At 32.2% G+C, this 16,941-nt stretch overlaps 1 protein-coding gene across 5 annotated transcripts in view; it reads right to left on the bottom strand.

Annotated features, from left to right (window-relative positions):
- The window catches only part of USP34 (ubiquitin specific peptidase 34), a 240,901-nt gene that overhangs the window by 69,305 nt on the left and 154,655 nt on the right, over positions 1-16,941 (bottom strand). For all 5 annotated transcript variants that reach the window (XR_009739441.1, XM_061432737.1, XM_061432739.1 and 2 more), the window contains exons 31-39: positions 16,143-16,265; positions 15,939-16,022; positions 15,347-15,433; positions 9,852-10,052; positions 6,654-6,736; positions 3,857-3,897; positions 3,551-3,675; positions 2,420-2,572; positions 1,378-1,482 (exon numbers count right to left, since the gene is read on the bottom strand). Coding sequence is in view for 4 of the 5 variants with exons in the window: in XM_061432737.1 (XP_061288721.1) it covers positions 1,378-1,482; positions 2,420-2,572; positions 3,551-3,675; positions 3,857-3,897; positions 6,654-6,736; positions 9,852-10,052; positions 15,347-15,433; positions 15,939-16,022; positions 16,143-16,265 (1,002 nt within the window). In the remaining variant the exon portion in view is untranslated. The remainder of the gene's footprint in view (positions 1-1,377; positions 1,483-2,419; positions 2,573-3,550; positions 3,676-3,856; positions 3,898-6,653; positions 6,737-9,851; positions 10,053-15,346; positions 15,434-15,938; positions 16,023-16,142; positions 16,266-16,941) is intronic.

Here is a 16,941-nt window from a genome sequence, read left to right on the forward strand (position 1 = left end):
AAAACAGAATCTAATTTAAGAGGATTCACAGTACAGTGGTTAGGACTCCACGCTTTCAGTGCAGAGGGTGTGGGTTCAGTCCCTGACTGGGGCCATAAAATCTTGAAAGCCATGTGGCACGGCTATAAACAAAAAAGAAGATTCTCAAAGAAACTCAGATAACCAAGAAGGAAAATTACTTTTGACTACCAAGCAAGAAATAACAGATTCCTACTTTAAATAGGCGACCATAGGTTTTAAAAAAAAATTCTATGTCTATCTGGCGTTAGTATTTTATGGACAATGTCAAATACATTAAAATATGCTCTAGGGGGAGGAAGACCTGGAAGCGGTCATCAAAAGCAGTAAGATAAGTAAATACTAGTAATATACAACATGATAAATATCATTAACATTGCTATATGTTATATAAAGTTGTTGAAAGAGTAAAGTGCTCATTACAAGGAAATAAAATCTCTTTCCATTTCTTTAATTTTATATCGGTATGAGATGATAATCTTCAACTATGCTTATTGTGGTAATCATTTCATGATGTATATAAGTCATTATGCTGTATACTTTAAACTTACACAGTGCTGTATGCCAATTATAACTCAGTAAAACTGAAAGAAAAAATTAAAACAGGTTCAATATTGATTTTTAAATTTCTCAAATGTAAAATAGAATAAGAATTCAGATGTAAACTGTTCCTTAAAAGTAGAAAGCTCAAACGTTAAAGGACTTTTAAAATACATAGTGTATATATTGGACTTTGATTGAAATACATGAAAAAAATTAACAGAAAAGGTTTCCTAAATATTTAAATTTAAATTTTTCAAGTGTTTCTCACTTTTCTGTGAGATCAAGTAGATTTATTTTAGCTTACTAAATTTATAAAAAGGAAAAAAAAAGTTTTTATGTGGCCAAGCTTTTCTTCGAAATGGACTTGCTTTAAATGACTTTGTTAGACAGGAGTATCATTGTAGTCTCATATAACAAAATTAAAAGATCAGAAAACTGATAGTACTCTTTAGCTTAAAAGTGATTTCTATTAACTTCAACTTTACTTTATATACTCAAAATCTACTTACTATTACAGAAATCTGTATATTTAAGGTCTAAATTTCACACTCCAAATAAGATTTTATACCCACAGATCTTACTCCGAAGACACAGGAAACTAAGTACCAAGTAAAGACATTTCAACTAAGGTCAAAATAAAAGGAAGGAATGAGAGCAAAACACAAAGGTACAAATGAAGTAGAAAAACTATGACATTTTCAACTCATTACAGACTGATAAAAATGCCCTTAAGGATAAGGACTTACAAAATTCACAAAGATACATGTACATAATTCATCTCTATTAACAAGTTAATGTAAAATTTTCTGAACATACCTGACTAGCATCCTTTATATGTATGTTGTCAACTAATTTGCACAACAACCAAAAATATTCTTTACATCCAGGTTTTAACATTGGTTCTTCTTCATAATCATCTATCTATCAAAAAAAATTTAAACTTTGTAAAAATAGTTTAAAAGGGGAAAATGAACTTAAAATTATATTTTAAAATCTTTTAGGGTTTATTAAAAAAATTAAATCCTTACAAACTAAACAGTATTCAAAATTTAACCAAAAAATTCTGAAGAAGACACTCCTGGTTTCTTTAAAATTAAAACTACTATGTACATAAGTGAATGATGAGAAGTTTGAGGAAAACATTACTCTCAAATTACTTATAAACTACTTGGAGAAGATATGAATAATGTATAATACTAAATAGTGTAGTGTCAACTAAAAATTCAATGACAATGTGAAAACACAAGAAACCTACAGAAAATGAGTATATATAAATCTACCCACATGTAATGGTCTATTATAGTTTTCAAATCTGAAAAATAAAGAACATTACATTTCTTACACAGTCAATGACAGTAAATATGGAGAAGAAAAATCCTACAATGCATCATATTTCTAGAGATTAGTACAATTTACTTATTAATGGGCCCTGAATTTATTATGTGGGAGAAGGGGTTTACAAGGCTAGCAATGAATAAAGTTGAAAATTCTAAGTATCACAAAGATAAAACAACTGTGATTGAGTAAGGAGAGAGCTACATTTATGATGTTTCTATCATTCAACTTATCAACACAAGGCTCAAAACTTATAAAGACAAATGTTATTTCCAAAACAGAATACCCATGAGATCCCACAGAGCTGAAACCAAAGCACATAGAATCTATCCTTAAAGTGTAACATGGACACAATATGTCACAATGCTATTACTTTAAGAACTATATAACTATCATCCTCCTGGTGAAAACTATAAATAGTAAACAGGTATTCAAAATGACTTGCAAGAATAATATAATGATAAACGTGGGGCAAATGAAAATGCAGAAATAGAAACTGCTGTTGAACACAGTAAAATCTTACTCTGATAGGTTTGAGTGCTTGAGCATCTGGAAGGAACTTCAACAATGTTGAGGCAGCCAGTAGCAGAAAAGAGCGATTGATTGAGTCTCCTCCATCCAGCCCTGATAGAGATAACTTATAAAGACCATTGCAAGACTCATGACGGACTGCAGTCTAAATGAAAAAGCAAGTTCCAAAGATAATCTGAGTCAGTGATAAGAAATTAATCTTAACGTTGCTAGAAATAATATGTTAGATGGCTTCTTTAATAACATATTTTAAAACACAATGTCCTGATCACATACTCAGGCATGTAAATAATACATGATCAAATGAAGTACCCCAAAGTATATACAGCAATATGTAAAAACATTTTGGAAATTCCCAAATACGGCCATAAAAAAAAAAAACTAAATAAATACAAGAACAGACAAATACAAAAAGGATTGAGAAGAGATTATTCATAATAATTTACATGATTAAGTAACAAGAAAAATATTTTCAGAACTAGAAGCAACTTAGGAAGTATTTAAACCAAAATATATTACAGATTTTAGAATCTTGTTCAAATGTTAGAATAGTTACCTGGGACAGAGCCAGAACAAGAACACATATGCATTCAATACAAAGCTAATAATTCTAGAAAATGTTCTCTAAAAAAGATGTGAATATCGTGGCTAAGTGTACTAATAAGTGTTTCAACTACTTCATTTAGGATATGGTGTGAGTAACATCAAGATATGATTGGTGAAAATTATACTGACTTCAGTGTCAACAATGAAACAAACTTATTGTCGGTCTCTCTTGCATCTAAGGATACTCTCAACTAGATAAAGCAAAATAAATTTCTCTAAAATATAAATTACAATAATAAAGGCTCAAATCTTTCTAAACCCTCAGAAAACAAAAAACCCCAAAGAAATCACTCTGTAAACAAATACTACAAAAAGAAGAAAAACATAAATGCTACACAGTAACATTCACGCTGAAGTGTACATAGTTCAAAATACTAGATCTTAAAGGATTAGTAAGTACTTTCCAGGATATATTTATGGAATCACATTCATTTGTTTCCATTAGCTCTTTTTATTATCAGTGCTAATAATATGAAAAAATATGAAGAGTACTGCTAATCTTCAAACTTTAGCTTACCTCAGGAATAAGGAGAGTCAATTTCTTTAGCCAATCTTGTAAATGATCACTATCAGCAAGGCTAGATTTCACTAAAGAACAGCAATGAGCCCAACTCACCAAGAGCCACATAGAATAATGTGAAACTAAAGAAAAATTGGAAAAAAGTTACTATAAAAATTATTATAAAGGCTTGTACTATAAAGAAAACAAAATGTTCATTATTAAAGAAAGGTATTATACGTAAATGTTTCCAGCCATCCAAATCTTTAGTTTCCAGCCATCCAAATCTTTATCTATTAAAAATCAACTTTGTGGAACCCTTACCTTCATGTCTAGACCTGTGATCAGATTGAGCTTTCAAAACTCTGTAAAGTAAAAACATACCACCAGGAATAGTTAAATTCAGCAATGAATTAAAAAATAACTATTTCTTACTATATTTATCATTTAACTTTCCCAAAAGATAATAGGTTTTTATGAAAGATACTAATTTATTTTTCCATGGTCTTCATTTTTTGTTTAAAGAATCACTGGCAAAATCTTACTATAACAAACACTAAATGACTTCATATTTAATAAATAAAATCTGAGTGAATCCCATATTGACTTAAGTGCACTCTCACAGTGCCTAAAAATTTGGTTACTGAAGTGACATGCATTACAAACAGAAAGGTTATAATGGTTTAGAACCTAAATATAAGACTTCTAAAAGGAAAAAAATCATACACTGGCATAAAATGACCTTTTTTTTTTGTATGGGTAAGTTCAATTTTCACTGGGAATAGTTAAAAGTAAATTATTGAAAAGTAGAGAAAAATAACTAATTTAATTCTATATTGCTTCAGTTCTATTTTTTCCCCATGATACTTTTAGTAACTTCAGTGGAAAATGTATTACACCTCAATTTAAAGAAAACTAAACAGTAAAAATTTTCAGTTTAATAACACCATTACACAGGAATTTAGGTTCACCTTACAAATAAATTGCTGTTTTTTTTTTCTTAAGAAAAGCACAGATCTCTAGATACCTACTTTGTTATAATTAAATTTTTATAATTAAAAAACACTTTTGAAAATTTCAAAATCTATATAACTGATTTAAGTAAAAGGTACTGAAAAGTTAAAACTTATAAGTCAAGATCTGGTCATATTTCATGTTTAACTTTTATCATATTGGCTTAATATATTTAACTTTACCAAGAGCAACCTACTCATGCACCTTTTAAATCTGCGGCATTTGAAGATTTTTGGTAACAGACAGTAAGTTTTTTCTAACTACCTTAATTGATATAAACCTCCCAGCACCATATAAACTGAAGGTGGGAAGTATATAGAATGTATGTTAGAGGACAGGGAGAAAAAGTTAATAATTATTTATCTGGAGGAGAGTAACTGGTAGTTGGTACAGAAAATCTATTTTCCTCATACAAACCAAGGTCAAGTTACTGCACTTTCTTTGTTTCCCCACATTATCCATTCCTAAGTTTTATAACTAATAGGTGAAGTGCCTGACACTAATAATGGTGAGCAAAATCAGATAAAGTACATACAAAACTATACTGTCAGTGAGGTAAAGCAAGTATTAATCAAGTAATACAAATTCAATAGAGACAAACACTAAAGAAAGACAAACTAAAAAAGAAATAATCTTAAAATAATCATGCTACTTATATTCAACCACTGCTTATGAAGGTGACTTTTAAAAGCATCTAAAAAGAAACAACTAGCTATTAGCCATAAATAAGCACTTTGAAACATGTTTACATGAACTCTGTAAATCATCTGAGTAACAACGGCAAGCTTAAGCCCAACATAACACCTAGAGAAAACAGTACTTGAAAATATTTCTACATACTTTAATGTATCATTTAAGGTATTTAAGGTATTTTTAAGGTTATTTAAGGTTATTTATTTAAGGTATACAGAGTCAGGTCTTTATGTATTAGCAAATATCATTTATACACTATTAAAATTTTGTACATTATTTTTTAAAAATCGCCAATGTAGCCCAAATAAATTGGATCATATGACAGGTTTAAACTACATTCTTAAATAAATATTTCCAGCTTTATCTACTGAGAGCCCAGAAGAAAGTTAACATTAGGAGCCATGAGTATCCATATTTCACTGGTTCCACGCCAACAACTAGGGCTTCCTAAACACTGATTCCAGAACTAAGGCGTATAAGCAAAGTGAACAGTAATAGTAATGAATTATCTTGCATTAAAAAATCCAACTTGATACTAAATAAAAGGAAGAGAAAGCTCTTCCTCACAATAAAATGTCAACTAATAAACATAAAATGAATGGCTGAGTTAGAAAATCACTAGTTTGCAAACACTGTACTGATACTTAATTCAGGCAAGATTCATCATCACTGTAATCCATAGGGTAGTTTTAATTAGAAAAATCAGAAACTTCACTGTAGAGAAATCTGGATGAAACCAGACTGACTGATCAAAATCACTAATAATAAGACAAACTGCTATCACTGGGATGTATTGGGAAAGATATGCTACTTAAGGAGTATTCCTGCTAAAAGGTATAGTCTGAATTTAATTGTAAGGAACAATCAGGAAAACCTAAACCGAAAGGTGTTATAAAAGAACTGTCCTGGGATGCTCAAAAATGCCTGTTCCATGAAAGAAAGGATAAGAAATATCCCCTATTACAGGAAATGGAAGAAATATGACTATTAAACATAGTATGTTATCCTGGATGAGGAAAAAATTGCTATAAAGAATATTAATGGGGAAATTTGAGTATGGATAAGATGTTAGATAATATTATATCAATGTTGAATTGTATTTCACTATAGTGGTCAGGAAACTGTCCTGGGTCTTAGGAAACACATCAAACTATTTATGGGTAAGTGACCATATGTCTAAACTCTTACAGAATTTAGGATAACCTGTAAATAAACGTGTGCACAGGGACACCCACAGAAAATGCTATAAAAACTTGCAAAATGTTGGTAACAATATGCAAGTCTTAATGAATGATATGAAAGTGCACTAAAATACCCTAACCATTTATCTATTAGATTTCAAGTTTTTCCAGATTAAAATTTTTAAACACTGTATTCTTACTATACATACATACATAATATAAAAACATCATACCTAGGAGCCAGATTATCATATGTATAAGCAACAGACATAAGTCGCTGAATCAAACTGGTTCCTTGGACAAGAACAAGAAATACCTTTAAAATAAAAACATTTAAAAAAAAATCTGTAAGTACACTAAAGCACAAAACTGCATTTTAAACAGACTCCATATTACTTTGATTTTTATTTATAAAAATATAAGGAATACTCTAAAAATGGTTATTGGAAAATACTACAAAAGTATTAAATACTAGAAAAACAGATTTTCATAAACAAACGTAAGAATAACAACTTTAAAAAGAAAATAATAAAAATTTAGAAAATACACAGGCAAATCCTCTCTATTTGGTCCACAGATTATCTATTTGGCCCACAAATTATCTGCATGTCACCCAACAGTGCAAGAAAAATTATACATTATACATGCCAGTGATTTTGGGGGGCAGTAGATGAAGTAACATTTTTCACTTGAAATAAAACTATAGTTAACCAAGCTTGGAATCCAGATTTAAAATCCTGAGGTTCAACATTAGTTGACTTATTTTCAAGCTGTATGACTCTAATACTAAATTTCTCAGTTCTTAATCTATATAATAGAAAAAATATTTGCTAACTTAATAATTATTAAATTCCTTCTGCAGGCCCAAACTCATTCTGGCCACTAAACTCTAAAAAGCACTGTTCCTATCCTGGGGAAGTTAGTCCATGTAGCAGATAACATACAAAGCATTGCAGGAGCTTCCCTGGTGGCTCAGTGGAGAAGAGTTTGACCACCAATACAGGAGACACAGGCTTGATCCCTGATCTGGGAGGGTCCCACATGCCATGGAACTAAGCCCAAAAGCCACAACTATTGAGCCCACATTCTAGAGCCTAGGAGCTGCAACTACTGAGCCCATATGCCACAACTACTGAAGCCTGCGTGCCCTACAGCCTGTGCTGCACAACAAGGGAGGCATCGGCAATGACAAGCCTGCACACTGCAACTAAAGAGTAGCTCCTGCTTGCTACAGCTAGAGAAAAGCCCTTGCAGCAACAAAGACACAGAGCAGACAAAAATACAGTACTTAAAAAAAAAAAAACAACAAAAGGCACTGCAACACAAGTATATGCAATGTGCCAAATGATCAACAGAAGAGAGCAGCAACTAAAGCTGTCCCAGACAAAATAAGGAGAGCTTTAAGAAAAACTATATTTAAGTTTGGAGGCTAATGGATACATGTATATGTATCGCTGAGTCCCTTTCCGGTTTCCCTGACTCATCACAATATTGTTGATTGGCTTTATCCCAATACAAAATAAAAAGTTAAAAAAAAAAAAGATAAGCTATACCTAGGCTGGAATTTGAAAGTTAAATTTGGAATCTGAAACTTCCAAAAGGCTACTGAAGGATAATAAATGAAATATTGCATGACAATAAATTAGGAAAGGAATTAGTGTTTCTTTCTATTAGATGATTTTGTCTCGAGAAAAAGAGTAACAAAAATTTCCCCTCAAATAGCTTAGATTTACATACTATGCTCTAATTATTAATGATAAACAAAGGAAAAAATATATCATATGCTCTTTTTCTAAACTAGAACTATAATATTGGCATATGCATAGAAAAAAATATGCACATAAAAAGAGAATCCATGGTAATGACTTGTGACTCTGGGGAAGGTTCATTTGTATATTCTTTTTTGCCACATCACAGTTTGCAGGATCTTAGCTCCCTGACCAGGGACGGAACCTGAGTCCTCAGCAGTGAAAGTGCAGAGTCCTAATCACTGAGCAGTTAGGGAATTTCCTCAATTGTACATTCTAAGTATTTTTAGTAATTATGTACTTGAACAAAATTTTTTTAGCCAATTATTTAAAAATCCCATATATGAGTATATGTATTTTATTTTTCTATCAGTAACAACTCATTGCTCTGAAGTTTCTTGAACAGGTATGAGGTAAGCTGCTGTCCTCAAATGATTACAATTTAAGGAACAGACCGAGTAAAAACTTATCTTCAACCTTCCCCGGTTCAGTTCACTGACAGAAACAGTGGAAGGGCAAATATTTGATTGTATGAACAACAGAATCCACAGTCAGAAAGATTTAATTTTATTGCTGGATGTGCTGGTTATCGTGCCACTTTTGTTCAGCTCCAAACCCACCACACTGTGAACTTGCTCTGCCATTATAATGGCTGGTAAATTTCTCCTCAGCCAGCTGGCTTTCTTTTAAGTTTGTCAACCTGGGATACTTGAGAGATACCTTACGTGCTTTTTCTTGTTTGTTTTGTATTGGGGTTTTTTTCTTGGTTGTGCCATGCAGCTTGTGGGATCTTAGTTCCTGACCAAGGATCAAACCTGGGCCCCTGGGTGGTAAAAGCATGAAGCTCTAACCACTGAACCACCAGGGAATTCTTGTTTTTTTGTTAACACTGTTCCAAAAGTATTTTAACCAGATGAGGAAACTGATTTCAGAATCAGTAACAGAATGACTTCCTCAGAGGCCTAAACTCCAGTTCAGCAAGATCCCATCTATAGGCTTCTCACTTCTGGTAGTTATAATCTTTTACATATATTCCTCAAAAATATGTGAAATTGCCTGCATTACCTTAACATTCCCTTTTTAAATTATAGCCCTTCAAAACATGGGATTCTCTGATGGCTCAATGGAAAAGAATCCACCCGCCAATGCAGAAGTCACGGGTTCAATTCCTATGTCGCGAAGATCCCCTGGAGAGGGAAATGGAACCCACTCTAGTATTCTTGTCTGGGAAAAATCCCAGATGGGGGCTACAGTCCAGGGAGTCACAAAAGAATCGGACACAACTTAGTAACTAAACAACTCTGAAACATACGAATAAAATTAGTTCTCAATTTTAAATCTACTCTGTTGGAATACCTAGTGTAGTTTGTTTTTCTGAATGGATCCTCCATTCAGCATAAAAATTATTGAGACCAACTAATCAACTCAACTCTACAGTTAGATAACATATAGAATGGCATAAAATTCAATCTGCAATTTGGATGATGAACTGAAAAGTTTTACTCCTTCATAATTGCTACTGCTTTAAAATAAATGAAGGCATAACTTCTGCTGTGAGGTCATACTGTGGTGATTTAGGATAGCATTTCATAGATATCAGTGTTGTTCATTTTGTAAAATCAAACAAATTCTCTTAAAAGACAAGTGTTTTACTACAGTTTAATGGTAACGTTTCTACTTTACCTCTGTTAATCTTGGTATATGAAGACCCTTAGCATGATCACCAGCAGCCTTTCTTGATTTGCCAGGCCATGTTCTTTTCCTATGGCTTTCTGCTATACCAGACCAGGCAAAGACATCATGATAAGCTAAATCCAAATCAGATGGATCTACTGCAAACTGGCATATTAACTTCAGCAAGCAAGCAAGACAGTCTAGCTGCCACTGTGGATAAGAAGAAAATGTTATTTACCTAATTTCCATTAATTTCACATGGCCACCATACAAACTGAAATTAAAGACTAGAAAATGAAAATAATTATAGCTAGTACTTAATCCATGAGGTAATGAAATTTTTCCTGTTCATGTATTACGGTTAATAACAACCCAATCTTACAAAAATAGACACTAGATAACTAAAATGTGTATTCGATGAAATGAAAACAATACTTGTATTTCTATCATGAAATAATCATACAAATGCATATAATAACAAGATATAAAAAATACTGCTTGGAATGAACTGAAATAATAAAACTATTAAAATACTTTACCTACAAAATTAGCATTAAGGGCAAAAATATTAGAAGCTGCCTCTCCACATTAAGTGGCATATACTCTAATATTTGGGAGTGAAAACTATTCTCAATAATTTGATAACTTTTCAATTGAAAATTTGTACTTTACAAATGTACATGTAAAATAAAATGAGTATCTCATCAATAAGATACTGCTTAGTATGGAAAGTAAAATTTCTAACTGATTTAAAGCTCTACATTAAAATTTTTTAAATAAAACAATTCCTTCAAATAAATAAGAACATCATCTATGTATGAGAGCTTTCTCTTCAATGGTCCTTGTTCTCTTCTTTTCCTAATACTTCTACTAAATGTTACAACTATACCAATATACCAGGAAACACAGCAATACTATGTAACTGATTTTTCAAGAAAAGTATCACAAAATTTCAGTGAGAAAAAAATTTCTTCACACAAACAGTGCTAGAAAAATTGGATAGCCATATGGAAAAATAAAACCTCACCCTCATTCTACATATTCAAAAGTTAACTCAAAATATATCACAGATCTAAATGTAAAAGGTCACTATAAAATTTACACAACACATAGAATATCTTTGTGACCTCAGAAAAAAGGTTTCTTAGCTAGGATTAAAACTGAAAACTTCTCTGCTTAAAAGACACTGTAAATATAAAGAAAAGACAAACCACAGATTGAATGCAAATATTCTTAATACATATACTTGACCAAAAAAACTTGTCCAAATTCATTAAGGAAAAAAGTCTTACAGCTCTTTACTAAGAGAAAAAAACAAAACAAAAATCCCTAAGATATTTACAGACACTTTACAAAAGAAGATAAAAAAACATGGTCCAAATGAAATGTTAATGGGGAAATTTATAACTATGTTTACATTAAAAAACAAGAAGGTTCTCATTAATCTAACTTTAGAGGTTAACAAACTAGAAGAAGAAGAACAAACTACACCCAAGGCTAGTAGTTGCAAAGAGGAGATAATAAAAATCAAAACAGAGATAAATAAAATAGGGAATAGAAAAACCTAAAGAAAAAAAATCACTGAAAATCAAAGCTGGTTCTTAAAAAAGAACAAAATTGACAAACCTTTAGCTAGGAGGACTAAGAAACAAGAAGAACCAAATTACTGAAATCAGAAATAGAAGTGGGACCATTTCAACTAATTTTACAGAAATAAAAAAGATTTTAAGAGAGTAATACAAACAACTGTTACGTCCCCAAACTCAATACACTATACAAAATTAACAAATTTCTAGAAACACAAAACTTATAAAAATTCAATAAAAAAGAAACAGAAAATCTGAACAGACTTATAACTAGCGAGGAGATTGATTCCATTATCAAAAATCTCCCAAAAAAGAAAAGTCCTGGACCTGACAGCTTCACTAATAAATTCTAACAAACATAAAGAAGAACTAATGCCAATAATCCTCAAACTTTCCCAAAAACTGAAGAGGGAACTCTGTAACTCATTTGATGAAGCAAGCATTAACTCTGATACCAAAGCCAGACAAAAGACACTACAAGAAAATTACAGGCTAATATTCTTTATGAATATTCATGTAAAAGTCCTCAACAAAATATTAGTAAACAGAATTCAGCAATATAGTAAAAGGATGACCAAGTGGGATTTACTCTTAGAATGCAAGGATAGTTTGACATATGAGCACTGATCAATGTAAATACTCCATATTAACAAAATGAAGGAAAAGACTACATTATCTTGATTACTGCTGAAAAAAGCATTTGACAAAATTCAACACCCTTTTATGATAAAAAATACTCAATGAAATAGGAACAGAAGGAAACTAGTGCAACATAATAAACAAAAGTCATATTGAAAAACTCAGTGAAAATCATACTCAATGGTGAAAGACTGAAAGCTTTTCTTCTAAGATCAGGAGCAATGCAAGGACAATTGCTTTCATCACTTCTATTCAATACCATAGAGTTAAGTTTCGGCCTGAGCAATACACACAAAAAATAAAAGGCATCAAAATTAGAAAGGAAGAAGTAAATTTATCTGTTTGTTACTGATGCAGAAAACCCTAAAGACTTCATGTAAAACCTGTTAAAACTAATAAATGATCTCAGCAAAGTAGAAGGATACAAAGTCAACACACAGAATTCAGTTGTACATGAACAATGAACAATATGAAAAGGCAATGACAGAAACAATTTCATTTAAAATAGCATCCAAAAGAATAAAATACCTAGGAAGGAACTTAACCAAGGAGCTGAAAGACTTCTACAATGAAAGCTAAAAAAGTTGCTCAAAGAAATTAAAGACAAATAAATGGAAACATATCCTGCATTTATGGACTGGAAGACTTATTATTAAAATATCAATACCATCCAAAATCACTGCAGATGGTGACTGCAGCCATGAAATTAAAAGACGCTTACTCCTTGGAAGGAAAGTTATGACTAACCTAGATAGCATATTCAAAAGCAGAGACATCACTTTGCCAACAAAGGTCCATCTAGTCAAGGCTATGGTTACTCCAGTGGTCATGTATGGATGTGAGAGTTGGACTGTGAAGAAAGCTGAGTGCTGAAGAATTGATGCTTTTGAACCGTGGTGTTGGAGAAGACTCTTGAGAGTCCCTTGGACTGCAAGGAGATCCTACCAGTCCATTCTAAAGGAGATCAGTCCCAGGTGTTCTTTGGAAGGACTGATGCTAAAGCTGAAACTCCAATACTTTGGCCAACTCATGCGAAGAGTTGACTCATTGGAAAAGACTCTGATGCTGGGAGGGTTTGGGGGCAGGAGGAGAAGGGGATGACAGAGGATGAGATGGCTGGATGGCATCACCCATTCGATGGACATGGGTTTGGGTGAACTCTGGGAGTTGGTGATGGACAGGGAAGCCTGGCGTGCTGCAATTCATGGGGTCACAAAGAGTCGGATATGACCGAGCGACTGAACTGAACTGAACCACCCAAAGTGACCTACAGATTCAATGCAATCCCTAACAAAATCCTAATGATGATTTTTGAAGAAACAGAAAAATTCATTCTAAAATTCACAAGGAATCTCAAGGAACTCCAAACAGACAATCTTGAAAGAAAAGGACAAACCCGGAGGACACACACTTTCTGATTTAAAAACTTACTACAAAGTTACAGTAACTGATACCAGTGAAGTACTGGCATAAAGATAGCTTTAAAAAAAGAATGGAACTGAGAGCCCCAAAACAAACCCTCATCTATATGGTTAAATGATTTTTGATAAGGATGCCATGAACATTCACTGTGGCAAAAGGAGTCTTTTCACAGAAAGATGGTGGAAACCTGCATCTTCACATGCAAAAGAATGAAGTTGAACCTTTACCTAACAACAATTAACTCAAAGTGAATCAAGGATCCAAATATAAGACCTAAAAAACAATAAAAATCTTGAAAGAAAACACAGAACCAAAGGGTCATGACACTGTATTTAGCAATGATGTCTTGGAGAGTATACCAAAAACTCAAGTAACAAAAGAAAAAACAGAAAAATTGGACTTCATGAAAATTTAGTTTGTGAATCGTAAGACTATTCACAGTGTTCTTTAATATATTGAGAGATACATTATGAATAGTGGATCTCAGTCAATCTGAAAGCAATTTATGTCTCAGGCAAACTAGCCATCTCAAGCGTTGCGAAGCTACAATGTGTGCCATATGGTAGTAAATTTTTCTTAATACTTCATAAAAGTATCCATAATTTTAAAGCAAAACAGAGAAAATCTTTAGCACATGATTACCTGTAAACTTTATTCAAAGAAAACACATAAGTTTTTAAGCAAAAGTCCTATGAACAACATATAACTATTCTAAAATTTTTAAATTCTCTCACTTTGTCTGAGAACTAAAAGGCACCTTATAATTCTGAAAGAGTAGTGAGAAAACTAAAACACAACAATAAAACACAACAAAAGACATCCGAGTTTTAAAAGTCAAAAAACAACAATTACTATTGCAGAGGTATTTATTCTAAGAAGGAAAATATCTGTAGCAAAATATGTAAAATAAAAATGGCAAAGAAGTATTGAAACCAATGGTAAGATTAACAAAATCTTAACAGATAGCAATACCTGTCTTAAAAAGTATATATTTTTTAATATACTGGATGCAGCAGCACTCAATAATAAATCAAGAACATCTGACTCCTGGACTCTAAAGTAATTCTAAAAAACAAGTACTAAGAAATTAATTTTTGAATGCAATGTTTTATAATGCTATTCTGCTTTGCTGGAGGTCAGGAAACGAGCATACCTTCCATTTCAGACAAAACTAGATTACAGAATTTGGTCCATCATTATGAATTTTAAAATATTCCACAAGTAAGCAATTTTATTTTCCTAATATTATAGGACAGTGCTTCTTCAAGTTAACAGCAGTAAGTACTATTTCCTAAAACTTCCATTTTGTTAAAGATCAATAATTTTGTAAAATACTATTAAAAAATACTGTATCAATGTCCAACTGCTATAAAAATTTCTAAAGGCTTACTCTCAAATTCTGTACCTATTTCATTGCAGACCAGTCACAAATGGTCTGGAAATATATTTTTGAGTAGTGCTGCTTAAAGGAAAAAACGGTCAAAACAAAACAAAGAATATTTTCAAAAAACTAAAGACATAAACCAAGTTTTTCTTCAAAACCATCCCAAATTTTAAGACTATATAAACATTAATATATAACTTACCAAGCTAAAGAAAAAATGTTCATGAATTATAGTTCAGCACCATTAATATTAGCACTGAAAATTTGTACAGAGTTGACACTGAGAACTCTTACTGAATAATTAGCTCACCAGATTCCTTATTTTTCCTTAAATTTATTTCTACTGTACTCCACCCTCCTTTACTACAATAAAGTTTGCAGGAAAAGTTACATTTGCAAGTGGTTCATGGATTTGGCTTATAGAAGTGGCAATCAGCTACTGTAACTGGTTGAAAGGGTGAATTTTCACTTACCACAGTCCAGGATTCCTGCTCTTTTGGCTCTAGAATTCCAGAATTAAAAATTTCTAACAACTGTTGAAGTCCTCCAGCAGCAACAAACTGTAAGCAATTGCAAGAGTATGGTAAGAGGAAAGCAGCTACATAATGCAGTAAAATCTGCTTTTTAATTCAGTGACTGGATGTGTGTTTATGTCTGTGTGTGTAAGTAAAATACTATATATCTTTCATTTAGGAAATTATTCTTTGGCTTAAATAACCAATATAACTTGTATACAATAAAGTAACAACAGCTAATTTTCAAGAATTTTTTGAAAAGATTCTTACAAAAATCTATATACATACTTTGTATTCCATTAACCATTTAATTTCAGGCACTGGGATGTCCTAACACAGTACTCTAATGAAGGAAAAAAAAGTGCTAAAAACAGAAGCACCAAGGCCTTAAATAATCTCAGTTTATTAATGTGATTAAAGTAATATATAATTTAAAAATCATGCTTTATTTAAATGGTACGTTACTTTAAAACAATAATTATGGTACCTACTTTTGGTACACGAGATCAATTATTTTTACCAAGACACTGTAAAACATGTATAATCAAACCTTGCAACTCCAGGAATTTTTACTGTTTTCCACTTGATCCTCACTTGAATCATCTGAATCTGGATAGAGATCACTATAACTTCCCTGTGGGAATGGCAAAAATAAATAAGGAAGGGTGGCAGGAGGATTAAAAGATAATGTACTCTGGAATTTTGCTCCAGAGAGAAAACAAGCATTTGATGATAATAATGGAAATGCAGTCACCGTTGACTCTCTCCTTATTCTTCTGTTAGGTTTTCCCAGTGCTTCAATAATTTCCAGGGCATATAACAGCTTGTGAGCACTTTTAATTTTGAGCAGTTCTTTCCAATTAAGTCCATCATTGCTCTTAAATTAAAAAAAGAAAAAAGGTTTCTCAAACCAACTTACTAAGAGAACCACACCTCCTCCCCAAACCCAGGGGCGGGGCGGGATGGTGAAGACTAAAGAAACTGACACTATATATAAAAACTCAAATATTACATATACGAAGGGCAATATATAATTGGAACTAACCATATGCTTAAAATACCAATTATTCCTTAAATTTTGCTAAAATTAATATATAATAGCAGCATAGGAAAAAAATATATCTGTTATCCTCCAAAACAGTTGAGGTAATTTACCATCTTCTGAATAAAAAACACACAGCCTAACTGAATGTGTCAACTTTTAAGGATACAGTAGTACAGTGTGTATATAATATTTATGTGACACCTACCCATTTAAAAAGTCATATACAAACACACAAACTTTAAAATATTATTCTACTCTCAATTTATAAGTGCTATTCACACTTAGTGTGCACGCTGGACAATGTTATTTACAGAGCTACAATGAGTCAACTCCCATTTTCTAGGCCCAATTTCTTCAAAGTGAATGCCTTAAAATCACGTAAAGAATCACCTAAAGTGAAGTTGCTCAGTCGTGTCCGACTCTTTGCAACCCCATGGACTGTAGCCCATCAGGCTCCTCAGTCCATGGAATTTTTCAGGCAAGAGTACTGGAGTGGGTTGCCATTTCC

This window comes from Bos javanicus, chromosome 11 (assembly GCF_032452875.1).
Source record: "Bos javanicus breed banteng chromosome 11, ARS-OSU_banteng_1.0, whole genome shotgun sequence".
Lineage (NCBI taxonomy): Eukaryota > Metazoa > Chordata > Mammalia > Artiodactyla > Bovidae > Bos > Bos javanicus.